We start from the raw sequence: 15,043 nt of genomic DNA on the forward strand, positions 1-15,043 counted from the left end.
ACGTGTACAACTTTGCCCGCTTTACATGCACGGACCCCCCCCCCCCCCCCCGTGCTGGCACCCCACGGTGCGTGCGTGTCCCGCGCTGCACACAGCGGCCGAGAGCTGCCGGCTCCGTGGGGAGGCAGCAGAACACCGCCAACGGCTGCGCGGAGCCGGGAGGAGCGTGGGGAGGAGCGCGGGGGGCTCAGGGCAGAGCTCGGCCCCCCCTCGCTGGGTCTGCTTCTCCCCGGCGCTGCAGCGGTGCTTCTCCCTGCGCCGGGGGGGGGGGGGAGGGGGACGGGGACCCCGAGCCCGTGGGGTCGGCACCGCAGAGCTCCTCGGTCCGTGGGCCGTGCGGGAGCCGCCCTGGAAGCCGACAGCCCCGCTGCCCCCAGCCCTGCGCCCGGGGTCCTGCGGGTGCGTGTCCCCAGGGCTGGGTGTGTGTCCCCGGCTCTGTGCGGCCCCGCGGGAGCTCTTGGGGCGGGGATGCGATCCGAGGGGTACATCCCTCCTGAGGAACACTGAGCTGACAGCGGGGGGGCAGAACCGCGGCCGTGCCACCTTACCCTGAATGGCACAGTGAGCGCCGATGGCCGCGCTGCGGCATCGCTCCCGTTGGGGGACGTGGGGCAGATCGGGGTCGCAGCCCTCCCCGGGGCTGACGCGGTCTGTGCAGTGCCCACACTCGGGCTCAGCCCTTCCCCACAGTGCGGCGGATGAGGGCACCACGCTTCCCCGGGACACAGAGCTGACAGGCGCTGTTCGGGGCTGCAAATCAGAGCTGAAAGGCCCCGGCTGGACAGGCTGTCTGGGAACTCGTAACCTGAGCTCCAGGAAAGAAGGACTCAGGAAAGCGCTTTCAGCAATCATATTCATCATCTTCAGCCTGGCTCATTAGGCTCTCCGAGCCCAGCTCCGCCACCGCCAACGCCTCCTGCGCGCAGATAGAGCCGCCGGCTCAGACAAATAAATGCTTCCAGCTTCCCGCTGGACGCAGCAGGTCAGGGAGCATCTGATGCCAATTACCTGCGGTGTAGGGTTCTCTCCCCGGCCCTCGCACCCAGCAATGCGACCGCGAGTGCTGTCCCCATCGCCTTCTGCTCCCCATGGGGCAGCCAAGGGGGACTGTGGGGCTCCCATCCCTCGTGGGAGGAGCAGCCCCGTGCCGTCCGTACCCACGGGGTCCACGTGGCCTCCACGAGCGCGGCTGTGAAATGGGCACGGCGGTGCTCACACAGCGGCTCTTCAGGGGCACCGTGCGCTTCCCCCGCTCCAGGCGGGATGTCCCTAATTGCCCCAAAGGTCGGTGTCCCCGCACCGGGGCCACGTGTCGGGGGGACCCCGGGCAGGACGCAGTCACTCAGCATCAACGCTGGGGGTCAGGAAATTGCAGCGGACACGAACCTAAATACACCATGCGTCGCCCCCAGGTAATCAGGGCTCCGGCAGATTCCGGCTGACAGCTTAAATGCTTTAATTCTTCGGACGCTGCGTTTCAAGGGGGTCCCGTGTGCCATGAGCTTCTCCCTTGGAGCTGGAGGTTTGTCTGTAATTGGAGGCATGTTCCGTTCCCCTGAAACTAGCCAGGTCCCCGCTGGAGGAGGGGGGCTGCGGGAAGGCAGCAATTTCCCTTATGGAATTATTTACCTGATTAGAGAGTTTATTTTATCAAAATTGCTTCAGAATGGGGCCACTCAGTGTGTCCAGCGTGGGGAGCTCCCTGGTGGGGCCGGCGGCCTGGAGACAGGTAATTTGTGTGCTTAATGGGACTAATCCGCCAGCAATTACACCAATAGATTTCACGGCTGCAAAGTGCTCTGTTCCCATCAATTAAAAATGTGTTAAGAAGATTAGCACAAAAAAGGTATCAAAAGAAACCCAAGAGCTTCTTTCCTCACCGGCCCCCGCACGCGTGTGGGAGTGCTCACAGGAGCATTATTCCTTAGAGGTGAGGGCTCCGCAGCCAAAGGAAACGCTGACAGTTTTCGCTGACTTTCCTACCAAGAAGTCCTTTATGTTTAATTACAGTTTGTTTAAATTAGCTCTGATTGTTAGCGTGGAGCGCGGGTTTAAATCAATTTCAAAGGCATTGTTTTGCCCCGGTTGGGGCAGCGGGGCTGCCCAGAGAACACGTGCCTGGAGCAAGTGTCCCATGTGGGGCTGAGCACCCTCCGACCCCACTGACCCCATTGGAGCAGCGCTGGTCACCAAGTCCTGGGCTGTAGGGGTGACCCTGGTGTGCCACGTTCCCATGTCCCCCCCCCCCCCCCCGCGTCCCCACCGTGTCCTGTTCCCACCGGAGCCGTCCCGGTGCATCACTCATGTGCCGACAGCATCCCGCAGCCCATCGCCGCTCCCATCGCTGCCCACAGCAAAACAAAAGCGCATTCCCGGCAGCTGAAGGTGCCATTTTCACGGCTTGGCTGAGCAAGGAAGTATTTTTTTGATCTCTTAAAATCCCGAATATTATCTGACAGTTTATCTTGTTTCTCGCATCCATGTCTTTGCGGCAACGCCAGCTCATTTACATGTGTATTGCGCCTGCCTCCACGGGTGCTGAGGTCAATTGAAACTCAAGAAAAGAGGAGAAATTTATGCAAAACTGTTGATTGCATTTGTATGTAATGAAATCATCCAATATTCATCTGACTATAGACTCTAATCTGAAAGGAGAAGTGAAGGACATAAGAGTCACTGGAAAGCAATAATGAGCTTCTGTAGTGATTAAAAAAGCACTTGAGCTTTCTGAAAATCCAGCCAGAAATCGTGTCTAATCAACACGGAATATAGGAGGCAGAGATTACATTGATACATTTTGCAAAGCTCACTGCTGAAAATGTATGCGAGCTGTAAACTCTGACATGCCATCCATGCTCTGTTTTATACAAATCCGGGAGGCACACAATCAGAGCCCGGGCTCGTCCCTGGCACAAAGCAATCTCGGTGTCTCTGCTCGATGACTCATAAGGAGCGCAATCACATCTATTTTGAAGAGCAGCGTTGTTTTTTAACTGTGTTGAGAGCTTCCAGCTTCCTCCGAGTTTTTCCTGCCGCTCGTTCTCGCTCCGGTTCCCCTCCGCAGCTCTCGGCCGTGCTGGCAGGAGCTCGTCCTGCCCTCCTGGCACTGCCTTCCCCGGCCACCACATCAGCACCTGCAGGCGGCTGCTGGGCCCCATGGGGGGGTTGGGGGAACCTCCGGAGTCCCTCAGAGCCCACCAGGCAGGGACAGAGGACCCGATGGGAGGCACCCGGCTCCCGGCACCCAGCCCCGGGGGTCCGGCCGCAGCCCTCCTCGTGTCCCACCGCCCCGTGAGCCCCTGGGTGCTTCCTGCCGCTGCACCCGCTCTGTTTGATGGCCAAAGCAGCGTCACTGAAGTCAGAGCTGCGTCACTGCGCGTTTTCTAGCTGTGGTCTCTTTTCCTCCTGGGCTGTTCAGCACAGCTGGAGCTCCTTCTCCACCCTCCAATAGCATCAGCTGCAGCTTATCAGCTCTGGGTGCAGCCCAGGCTTCAGTTAACCGAGGGCTTCCTGCTGATGCTGCTGCAGGAAGCATTTGCCTTTTATTTCCACTTTCCTCTGCTGGGGTGGTTGGACCGGGGCTGGCAGGCTGTGTAGAGCAGCAGAGCAGGCTCAGCAGGAGCACCTGGAGCTGCCACTGTGAACCAGCTCGTGTGGGCACAGTAAGTGCTGTGTCCCTTCTCCTGGGTGCTGGCTGCCTGTGCTGTGGCTGCTGTGTGCCAAGCTGCGCTCTGCTGTGTGTGTGGTTGGTGCCACGGTGGTCCTGTATGGCTGGAAGGTGCCAGGGCTGCAGCTGGTGCTTTTGTCCCTGTCCTGCTGTATGAGAGCTGGGGTGGCTGCTGAGTGCTGATCCCTTGGTGCTGGGGGCTGGGGTAGCTACTGGGTGATGTGGGAGCTGTGTCCCCTGCCCCGTGTAGGTACTTGAGGAACTTCTCCCTGCAATGAGAAGCCCCTGTGGTGCCCTCCACGTGTGCCCTGTGCAGGTACAGGGAAACCCTTCTGCCCTTGGCTGCTGCTGGGACGTAGAGGCTGCAACAACAGTGAAAAAGCTGAGTTGATAAATGTCGAAAGAAATACAGTAATCAGCTGAAAGCAATTTACTGAGCCGTGCAACCACCCTGGGCTCACCATTTTCCTTTATTCATTTATCATGGTAAGTGCTTTGGCCAAAATACACAAAGCAGAGAAATTGTTGACATGTGGGGCCCAAGCAGAGCAGATCCTTCATCCTTGTCCCCCTCCTCACTGCACACAAACTAACTTTTTGGGAGTTGTTTATTTAAGGACTGCAGAGCACTTGGTGCTCTCTGAACCCAACTGCTCTGGGAGCAGGGCTGTGGTGCTGGCCACCACCTTCCCTCCCTCTCGCTGTTGCCTGAGGCTGTTTGCTGCTGTTAAGAAGTACCTGCTGGTAACCAAGGGCTGGGGTACGTGCTCAGGACCATGTTCTGCTTCTCCCTCCTTTCCCCTGGAGCATGCCACCAGCAGCACACGTGGGCTGATGATGGCTTTGCAAATCTCCTAAGCTGACTTGGACTTTATTTTGAACAAACATAAATGACAAGGATCACACCAGGACGGTGTTGGGTTTCTCCTCCTTGTTGTGCTTTCTTCCACCAGCATAGGCTGAGAGAGTTGTTAGAAACAATGGAGCTGGGCTGCACAGTGGCTCTGCAGCCTGCCAAGGGTGGGACCTGCAGGAAATGGATTGGTGAGGCGGTCACGCATCTGGAGGATGGAGCTTCAACTCTTGCTGAACTGCTACCTGGAGCAGAGGGCACTGTTACCTCCCAGGTCACAGTTTTTGCTGTGGGAATCCTTCCAGTAGCCTCCAATTCTCCTTAATGTTTTATTTTCATCTTACTTCACCCAATTCTGTTGACACTTGAATGAAGAACAGCAGAGACATCCCCCCTCCCTCCAGTACAATCTGGGATCAGAAATCCCAGCAGACAGGGGACCCCAGTGCCCAGCTCTGGGTCAGCCACCCCAGCCCATCACCTGGGGCCGTGTGGCTGCAGGCTGGGATGGCAGTGGGTACAGGGCAGTCCGTTCTTGTGGAAGGGGAGTGTGTCCACGTGGGTGGTGTTTATCCAAGCAGCTCCTTGGTCTTAGCTGCCAGCAGCTTGTCCATCTCTGCTGCAGCGCTGTCAGCCATTTGCTGGATCTGCAGTGAGACAGCACAAGTCTGAGTCTTCTATTTTCCTTATGCAAGAAATTTCTTGTAAGAAGAACGAGGCGGCTGTTGCTGGAGCCCTGCCCAGTGGTTAGGCCCTTTGATAACAAGGGGTGGATGTGGCAAGCACGTGAATGGTACCAAAACACGTACGTGTGTATTTGGGTGAGCGATGGGCACACATGCAGAACGTTTTTGGGGCTTTAGTGCACTGCTTCCCCGGGTCTGATTAAGATGCACTCAATTCTCATGTGTATGAGCATATGACCTTTCCTCATGCTGAAAAATTTGGGTGCAGGTGAAAGTTAGATTGAGGCACTACCTCTACAGCTGCAGAAAACACGAGCTGAGGGACAGGCACCTCCCAGCAGGATTTGGTTACAGCAGCATGGCCACTATTCCTGCTTGCAGAAACACTCTGTGTATCAACGTTTATTTTTGTGAGCTTTGAGAGCACACAGAGAATGGCTCTGAAGCATTTGCAGAGGTACCTAACAAACAAATGGCGAAAAAGTCACCGCCTACCTTCATCAGTTCAGCCCAACACTTAGCTTGTGCCTGAGTTTATGCCCAAGTAATTGACTTCAGTGACATCTGCTCTTAGGGAATTAGGCATGTGCTTAAGTATTTTCCTGAATAGGAGCCAAAAACTAACGGAGAGAATCTTGCTAGCCCTTTCATTAACAACAAACTGGAGCAATCCTTATTAGCACCAGCTGTTCAGTGTGATGTCCAGGCTCTGTGCAAGTGGTGGTACAATGATGGGTGTGTGCAGCTTTGCTCCCCGTCAGCTGGGTTGTGTAACGACCCCCTGCACGATGCAAGCTTTTGAGGAAAATTCTGTTTTCCTGTTTCAGTTTACAATTGTTTGTACTGTAAATATGGCTTTGAGATTTAAGCCCCAAAATCTCACAAAGAAAATAGCAACACACAGCAGCTGCTGCCTAGTCCAGAAAGTCAGCCCAGAGTCACCGCATTGCTCAGTGCTGGAGTTCTGTCTGTCAGGTGTGGGAAAAATGCTCTCGGTGTGTGCTCACACCACTGAGCCAACCACTGCTATATGGTGCAAGAAGAAAATTACCTGCTTTTCCAGCAGCCAGATGGTGTCTTCAGACACTTTGCTCTTGAACTTCTTCACCTGGTTGATGCTTTTGCTTCGCACCTTTCTCAAGGCTTCTTTGGATTTGTTGGTGGACTGCTTGGCAAGCTTGGCCAGGCTCTCCCTGTGCTCTCTGGTTACTCTATCAGAGGAGGAGAAAAGAAAAGAACAATGTAATGTGTAGCACGACCAGATCGATTTCCTGCGGTGTGCAGGCTGGGCAGACCCCCACGCAGCACCCGTGGGCCGTGCTGAGATGGTGCTGCTCTGCGACTGCTCAGAGAGTGCTTTCATCCCACTCTGGTCCTCCTGAGCTCCTTGGCTGTCTCTGTGCAGCATCTGCCATGGCAACACAGCTCTGCACTGACGGTCTCCAGCCTCGAATGGAAAGTTTCTAGCACAGCCCCGAGCTGAAGGGTTTGGACTGAGCACACTTGTTTCGTGGTTGTCACTGCAGTGCCTGGAAGTCATGCTGAAGTATTTAATGTCTTTTTTCTGCTGCCAAAACATCTGGGGAAAGAGGGAAAATCCAGCTCCACACCCGGGATGCAGAGCTGAGAAGTGTGGCTTTCCTGCGAAGCTGTGAGGGAAGCTCTGTCCATCCCTGCCACTCAGCATGGTCTACCTGCAGCTGCCAGAGCTTGAGTTCTGTACCTGGAAACTTCTATTTCACTCAACCTTAACGTGACCAGGCCTTTCCACTGACACACCTGGAACACGCCGTGTGACGAGGCACTGCTACTGATGGCTCTGGGGTGAGCAGCTCACACAGGAGGCACAGAGAACATGAGCTCATCCCACGTGGTGCTGGTCACTGCCATGCTGCCAGGAGCAAATCCCTAACTCTTCATCCTGAACGGAAACCACAGTGCAGAGGGAGCCTGAACCCAGCACAGGATGAACTGACACACCATCTCCAGTACTGCTCCAGCACCTACAACTGACTGCTGTCAACATCCACTGTTGGTGCTCAACCAAAAAAACCCTATTTTGTGGCTGTTGCAGTTCCCACATTACCTTGGAAACACAAAACGCAGCACGCTTGCTGGCAAGCAAGCACCTGTCTGCTCGCAGAAGATACTGCAAGATAAACATTTCGTATGGGACACTTAGAAATTGGCTGCAATGGCCCAAGTGAATGGAACATGGAGATCTGACTGTTCCTGAGCACTGCAGTCATTTCTACCTCAAGGTAGAGGGGTATCAGCTTTTCAGAACTGACAGGAGTGTAACATCCTTTAGGAGAGCTGAGAGGTCCAGAACAGATTCCCAGCACAGCCCCTGCCAGGGGACACACTGCCCCAGGGTCTGGTGCTGCTCAGTGCTGGCTGCAGCCAGGACCTGGATGCCTGATTGGAAGTGAGCGAGGTTACTCGTGGTTTCCTGTGCATCCCAACATCGGTGCCTTTAGGGCTTCTCTTGTTCAGAATCCCAAGCCAGAGGTCCTGCGGCGCAGCTCACAAACAGAGGTCCGCAGGAGGTCAGATTCTCAGGCAGCACTTTGGGAGGGGGCAGGGAAAGAGATCCCCTCTGCCGAGCTGGGAGGAGGGAGCTGGATTGCTCAGCCCTCCTGCTGGGTGGTGAGGAGAGCTGCTCTGCGGGGGCTGTCCCAGCTGGGGCTGAGGCACAGCTTGCCTTCACCTCCCTGCTCTGCTCAGCTCCGGCGGATTGCACTGAGGGTATCGCTCGCCTGCTTGGGGCTGCCGAGCCTTTAAGGAAATGTTTTTGTTTATGTAGGGCTGCCAGATTTCCTATGCTTCTTGGCACGGGGTCACAGCTTTCATGCCTCCTTGTCTGTCTTTATTAACACCAATTCCTTTTTATCACTGCGCAGCGCCGCAGAGCTCCTCAGTGGGTTTTACTTTCCACCCAGACCGTGTGTAAATTCTCAGCAATGCTACCAACGGTGCCAGAAACGGACACTTCTTCAGTCCGATGCTGTTTCTGGTTAAGGAATCCATCAACGCACGCCAGGCCCTTGGTTTCTAAGCACAGTTGCTTAATCCTGCCCCCAGACCTGGGACTTGGAGCTGTCTTGAAATGTGTTTGCTTTTCTGCTTAGTAACTGCTGCAGCTGACCCCTCTTTAGAGCCAAAGTGTGAAGTGGACATGGGGAAGGGCTGCCCGTCTGCAGCAGGGAGAAGGATGAGGCCCCAGGGCTGCTGCTGCCTCTGCAGGCACAGAGCAGGGGGCTCAAACCCTGCTGTGTGGGGCCATCCCACTGTGCCCATCATGTGCAGCACAGCCCACTGAGCACGCAGAGGTGCGTGCACTGCCCCACGGTAACATCTCCTCTTTTTCTGCCCCAGCCAGCAACCGGTGGTTGAAGCACTTGGATGCTCCTTTCCAGCACATGGCGTGAGCACACCCGCAGTGAAAACAATGCAGACCACATCTGATCCTCTGACACAACGCGTTTTTGCGGGTAAGAATAATTTCTGTATCTCAAATGCTAGGAATTTCCTGCGAACAAGAGGGATCAGTTAAAGGAAAGTAGGCTTAACTAGATACTCTGCATGCATAATTGCAGATAAACATAGGGTGCAAAATATATTATTCAACGTGAAGCGTGAAAGAGACTTATTATGATGAGTGATCTGGAGCAACACGGCTCAGCTTCGTGGTTTTATTCCCTAAATGAAATTTCTTGAGTCCTTTCTCCTCACCGTAGGTATCTTCGCATATTTCTTAAAGGGCAAAGGAAAAAAAAAAAAAAGCTCACAATGAGTCATTAAACTTTCAAATGAGTCATCTGGCTTTCAGTAAAGCATGTGTAAAAATATTACTAATTTACAAACAATATCCAGCGTAACACAATGGGTCCAAAAAAGATGGATCTAAAAATGAGGCAATAGCAAAAAAGACACAAGGTCAGGTCAAGCTGGGCCACGAGATCGACCAATGCAAGTGTTCCCATGGCTGGTTTTCTTTTTTTTTCTTTCTTCTTTTTAAACCCTCAGAGAATATTTTTTCTACAAACAAATATTGCCTATCAGAGCTAGCAACACAAACAGGCAAATGCCTCTGGGAGCAGAGGGGATCCTAGCAGGAAGCAGAAGTAAACACCAACACAACCCGTGTGTTTTTAAAACCATTGCATGTATTAACAGCAGTGCAAATCCTAAACTATCAGAATAAATACTGACAAGTAAATGTTTTTAAATGTTGAGATGAAATAATCTCAAGCACTGATGTGCAGAGGGCAGTGCACGTGTGTCCACCTGATATGTCTGACTAAAAAGTGGCTTTAATGATCAGGAGATCATTTAGGTTTGATGTCACCTTTAACATGCTTCCCTTCCTGAAAATCAGTTTCTGCAGGAGCACTATTGTCTCTTAATTTCTGATTTGTTTGCTTGTTTGGCACACCTGCCATCGTCTTAGCAATTTCACTGCATCTCTCTGTTCTGAATTTTTTTGTAGATGTATTTAGAGATTTGAGAAAATGAATCACTTGAGAAAAATCAGAAACAGCAATTCAGAGATGTAAAGGGTTGTCTATTTCTGAACTTGGTCATATTAATCCCCTTTACATTAGAAGGTTTTAGAAACTGTTCATCTTGTCTGCAAGTGATGATCAGTTTCGTTGTCTCACTGCAGAGCAGCCTTAAGGGCAGACCTGCAGGGCACGTTGTCCAAACTGCAAATGAATTGGACGCGGGGCTCTGGGGTGCCAGCTGCCAGGGGGAATGGGACCAAGAGCTGCAACAGTTCCTCTCCAGAGAAACAGGCAGCTGTGAGACAGATCGCTTTGGGAAAGAAGATTTGCTTTTGATCCGCAACGCCACAAAAGGAAGTGACAGAATGCACATATTTGTTAGAAAAACAGTAGTTTTTTTTTTAAAGATTGGGATTTGTAGTTTCGGAGTTTCCTCCCCTGCAATTCATATTCAAGGATGACCCAAGTGCCCATTAACAATCAAACCACTGTGCAGCAACCCAGGAGCCTCAGCAATTATGAAGATAATGGTGCCCTCCTCCTCTGCCTCCTCTCCTGACGGATGGGGGAAGGGCAGAGAGCACAGAGGAAACAGAAAATCAGCAAATAGAATGATAATGTCATTCCCTTTACCAACAGCAATAGAAAGCTGCAATTAGACTTCTCTGATCAAAATGCTAGATAAAAATCAAGAGAATTTTCTGAAGTAGATCTAAAGCATGAGAAATAACTCAGTTCATCTTTACTTAGAAGTCACCTCTGTGCAATGCAGCATGTGGGGTCTGCGTGCACGCAGTGCACGAAGCCCTTCGTGGCAGTTGTTCACAGTACCCCAGGGTCAGATCACACCCATGGTGGCCCCACACCTCTGCATCTGCTCAGGGTGTTTTGAGGGCTCCATCACTGGTGGTTCTGAGCACCCATAGGAACACACGGATTTACCTTGCACCACCCAAATGTGCAGCAGGGCTGCTGCCTCCATCTGCATGGCAGCACGTGGTGTAATGCAGTAAGAGCAGAGGTGCTGAGCATGGAGCTGTGCCATGGGGCTGGCTGCACGTGAGGGTCAGCCCTGCTGCATTATCTTGCATAATGATGAACTCAGGGAACCATGGATAGATACTCACTTAGGAACTGGCACCCGAATTAGTGTCCCATCCACTTCTGGGTTCAGGTTCATTCCGCTCTCCCTTATAGCCTTCATAGCTGCAGCTGTGCTCTGTAAAACAGATCAAAAGGTAAAGAGAATTAGGAAATAATCATTCCCATATGCCAGAACTCTGTCAATAGTTGGCAATCCATCTCCACAGAACATGGAAACATTTACTTCTGTTACCAGTAAGATCAGGAAGTTACATTGGTGTGGAGAGCTTTGATCAAACTGAATGGGAAACTATGGCTGCACTCAGTGTCGGGGTAGCGAGGGTACCAAGGGGGGAGAGGGGAAGGGAAGCAACAACAGAAGAAAACTGTTTTGCTTCTTTGAAACTATTTGAATGGTTTGAGGCAATGCAGAGCGAAACCACAATAAATTCCCAAGGCATGGCCTGACTGTGGCAAAGGAGATGAAAGATTCTCAGCATTTAAAAATTCCAGTTGAATGTTTTCCACTAGAAATCACACAGCACCCATTTAGAAATGCTAACTAACTTAACCACTTCAGCACTACAGCGTAATCACATTACATCACAGCAGTAGCAGTTGGCTGAGAAGTAGAGCCTGTGCCCAGCTCCATGTTTATTTTACAGCCTATTACTTAGGATTAACTTTTCAAAACTCCATCACAGCTGGCTGACACTGCTCTGCTTGAAAGGTGAGGTGCGCAGGTTTGCCTGCTAATTAGTAATTAAAATGCTTCCCCCCTCATCTTAGAGCACTGCTGTACTTTCAGAGTGTCCAATGTTATGGCTAAATCACAGTTCTGCCGAGGACTCCAGCAGTGCTCTGCCAGTTTGTTTCATTCTCTCACGCTGGCAATAACAAGATTGGGCTGGTCTGCGTTCCTTTGGCACTAGCATGGCATTTCCTACAAGGAGCATTGCTAGTTCTGATGTTCTTTCCTATTGTTAACTTGAGCTCCAGGCTATTGCAGTAGATCACGCTTGCAAAGCTCAGCTTTTATCAGCTGAGGCACAAACTTCAGCTCTGCATATTTGTTTACGTCTCCAATGTGTGACATCACTGAATGAAATGAATACTTTGCCAATGCTTTGTGAAACACAACTGCCCCACTCAGAAACAAAAGGAGCAGAGAAAATGTGATAAAGGTGACAGTGACTTGATTTCAGCGTGTTAGGACTGTTGATGTGTTTTTCCATGCACAGAACTTGCTCTGTAGGAAGAACATGCTCAGCAAAAGCTGTATCAAAAATGCTCTTCTATAATTATTTTCTATCCTAGACTCTTTAGGGATTGGTATTTGCTTTCCAATGCTAGGAATTACTGATGATACTCTGTAAGTAGTGATGTCAAGTGTGTGTAGCATTGCCAGGGGGTTCAATCTGCCCATGAAACTGTAATGTATAAAAGCAGTTGGTACAGAGTTCTGACCTGAAGGCACTGCTGGGGAGTGGTGACAGGAGCAGGGTGTTCTGGCCTGATGGGCAGCGTGTAGCTCTTGTCTGACCATGGTGTGTGGCAGATGCTCTGCTCTGGACAGGGCTGGAGAGCCCCTCATGCCATGTGGTGTGGTCTGCAGCAAAATGGCTTGTGCCAGACAACGAGCGATAGTGCCATCCAAGCCCTGTCCAGTGTGACTGCTTTTATCTACCTTTGGTCAGCATCAATCTGTTTTTTATTGTGGTAAGCCCCTCCCCTTGCCATGCCTCCAGTAACGTGTCCTTACCTCTGGAAAATTGGTCATGTTCACTACAATGAGCTGAGGGGACTTCTGTGAGATCTGCCCCAGCTGGTTCAGAGGAAACTTCCCATCTTTCGTTGTGACAATGATGTGGTCAAGAGCCCCTCGAAAGAACCAAACACATGGGAATTTCAGCATGACACTGCAGTTTGGGAAAATGCTGTAGTAGAAATACAATGTCTCATTTTCCCTCCATTGTGCAAAACACAGATGTCACAAAAGTAAAAAAGATGTACTTTTTCAGCCCTCAGGTGCTGTTTGCATTTATTCCTCCTTTGTGGTGTTTGCAAGATAAATATTTCAGCATTAAGGCACAAAAACATGAAAAGAAAACTTCTGTTTCTGTTACTAGAATAGGGAAACTAAATAAAGACTGTGAAGAATTAAGAGGAAATAATTTTAATACTTAGAATTTAAAGAAGATCAAGATGCCATTAGAATAAAGTCAAGAAAACTACTGTCTTGAACATAGCAGTGTTTCCTTAAACACCTCCTTTTTTTTCCAGGTCCCAAGAGGAGGTGTTATCTACTACTTAAAGAATTCTGTTTCTCCCTGAGCTACTCGTAATCTGCTCTCTCATTTCTGCTGCAAAATGTTAACAGAGCAAAAAGCACATGGGACAGGAGGTACTGTATCAGTGCAGTTAAAAAAAACCAAACCCATGGCTAAAGTGAATAGTTAAGAGACTGAGCTACATTTCCAGCTCTATAAAAGATTGCAGTGCCCCTGCCAGAGCTGGAGTGGTAAATGATTCAAATTTGGTCACTGCTTAATATTACACTTTATCCATGAAACTTGATACTACTTAAAAATACATATGTTTGCAGTGTTATAGTAACTGTAGCTGAGTCAAACGTAGTCATGATCCTTCCTGAAACACACAATTCAATTGGTGAACAAAGCTTGTAAAGGTCAGTAACCACAAAGATGCATAGAAAAAAAAGATTGTACACGTCAGACACCGGTCTGATGGCAATTTCCAAAAGGCTAATTTAATGGCAATTGGATTTTTCCTGCCCTACTGCACCATTAGCTGACAACCTGTTTCTTCATCACATCTGCAAACAGTTCAGTTAGACACTTTTGACATCTCCCACTTAGAAAAGCTATTTCCAGGAAGCTATTAACAAAAATGGATTCTTCCTGGTCAAGCTCAGGGTGAAGAGAGCCTTTAGTTAGGGATGTCAAGGTTGTAGTAATTGGGTGCCCAGTGTATAACTCAATAAAAAGAAAATCAATTTTGGAAAAAAAATAGCCCTTAGTTACAGGCAGCAGAGCATTGTGTAAGAAATGTACCAACCTTGTGAGGTTCTGACATTGAGATTTCTGTTGAAATCTTCTTTCAGAGCTTCTACCACTGCCTGCAGGTCTTGGCTGGTTTCCTCCAAATTGATAATATCTTCAACCAAGGCAGCACTGATGTTCACTTTGGCTTGTGTCTGCCCTTTACCTTTAGCTGCACATTACACACAGGATTAATTTATTTCAGTTTCTTACAATACTCAAATATTACGTTAGAGTACAGAAAGTAGACATTACAACTGCGTTGAGTCTAAGATAAACAGATATTCTTCAGTAAGTAAATAACCCATCCATTTAGTGCAGAAACCAAAACAGATGTGAAGGTTGTACTGTGTGCACCAGCTCTAGCTCAGACTGCAACGATTGTCACATACTGCTCTGGTCAACAGCAGCTCCCTGAGATCAGTATTTGGCATCGCATATGTGGGTTGCAAACACCACTGCAGGCTGCTGCTTTACCTTTTTTGGTAGCCAGTGGCCTGGCCAGCAGCAGTGGGTGGGCACAGTGCCTGCAGCCATCCAGGAGCAGCGGAGTGCAGCGCACCGGGGGCTGTGGCAGCAGCCTCACTGCCACACCTGAAGAGCAACGAAGCAGGGAATGCAGATGCCTGAAGCATTGTAATGCCATAGCAGTTACCTGTAAAGGGAGGAAGTAGGTGGGTCAGTGCGCTAGAAGGAAGAGGCTTCAAGCCTGGCGCGTGCATGTCAGTGCACAGACCAGCAGTACATCACTCCAGAGCTATTTGCACACCGGTTATGCAGAAACTTGGACTTCCACCACTTCGGGCTGGAGGCTCCGAAGCCCTCGCGCTCCCCTTAACCACACGCACCGCCCTAAGGCGGCGCGCAGCCTCGAGAGCGCGCCCGCTGCAGAACCGCGGGGCAGCGCTCGCTCCACCACGCGCGCGAAGGCCCCGCCCCCTACCACAGGCCCCGCCCCCCAGCGCTCAGCCCTCCCCCGGCCCCTGCTCCTCCGGACGCCTCGCCGAGGCCGTTCTGCGTCGCTGCGGTGCGCAGCGGCATAGCGTGTGCCGAGCGGAGCCGAGCCGAGCCGAGCCGAGCGGGCCGGGCTCCAGGGGGGGCAGAAGAGGAGGGCGGGCGCCCGCGGCATTGCTCACCGTCGCGCCGAGCTCAGCGTCATCATTCCCCGCCCGCTCTGTGACGTA

General features: G+C 51.2%; 2 protein-coding genes across 2 annotated transcripts in view; both read right to left on the reverse strand.

Annotated features, from left to right (window-relative positions):
* The window catches only part of PTGS1 (prostaglandin-endoperoxide synthase 1), a 145,433-nt gene that overhangs the window by 8,524 nt on the left and 121,866 nt on the right, over positions 1 to 15,043 (reverse strand). The gene's annotated exons all lie outside the window — the stretch shown is intronic.
* MRRF (mitochondrial ribosome recycling factor) lies at positions 4,120 to 14,900 on the reverse strand. Its single transcript, XM_065737181.1, has 7 exons — positions 14,841 to 14,900; positions 14,337 to 14,514; positions 13,876 to 14,031; positions 12,560 to 12,678; positions 10,842 to 10,933; positions 6,258 to 6,417; positions 4,120 to 5,167 (listed from the first exon to the last, which is right to left on the reverse strand). The coding sequence occupies exons 1-7, from the start codon at positions 14,898 to 14,900 to the stop codon at positions 5,090 to 5,092; spliced, it is 843 nt and encodes a 280-aa protein (XP_065593253.1). The 3' UTR covers positions 4,120 to 5,089.

The sequence above is a fragment of the Cyrtonyx montezumae genome, unplaced genomic scaffold (genome assembly GCF_038088225.1).
Source record: "Cyrtonyx montezumae isolate F1298 unplaced genomic scaffold, pur_monq_1.0 scaffold_20, whole genome shotgun sequence".
Taxonomy (NCBI): Eukaryota; Metazoa; Chordata; class Aves; order Galliformes; family Odontophoridae; genus Cyrtonyx; species Cyrtonyx montezumae.

Bases quoted from the DNA above. Each gene is read 5' to 3' on its own strand.
- MRRF (XM_065737181.1), bottom strand. From the start codon at position 14,900: ATGCCGCTGCGCACCGCAGCGACGCAGAACGGCCTCGGCGAGGCGTCC. The intron at 14,032-14,336 runs GTAAAGCAGCAG...TGTAATGTGCAG, and splicing joins GCCACTGGCTACCAAAAAAG to CTAAAGGTAAAGGGCAGACA. The intron at 5,168-6,257 runs GTAATTTTCTTC...GTCTCACTGCAG, and splicing joins TCTGGCTGCTGGAAAAGCAG to ATCCAGCAAATGGCTGACAG.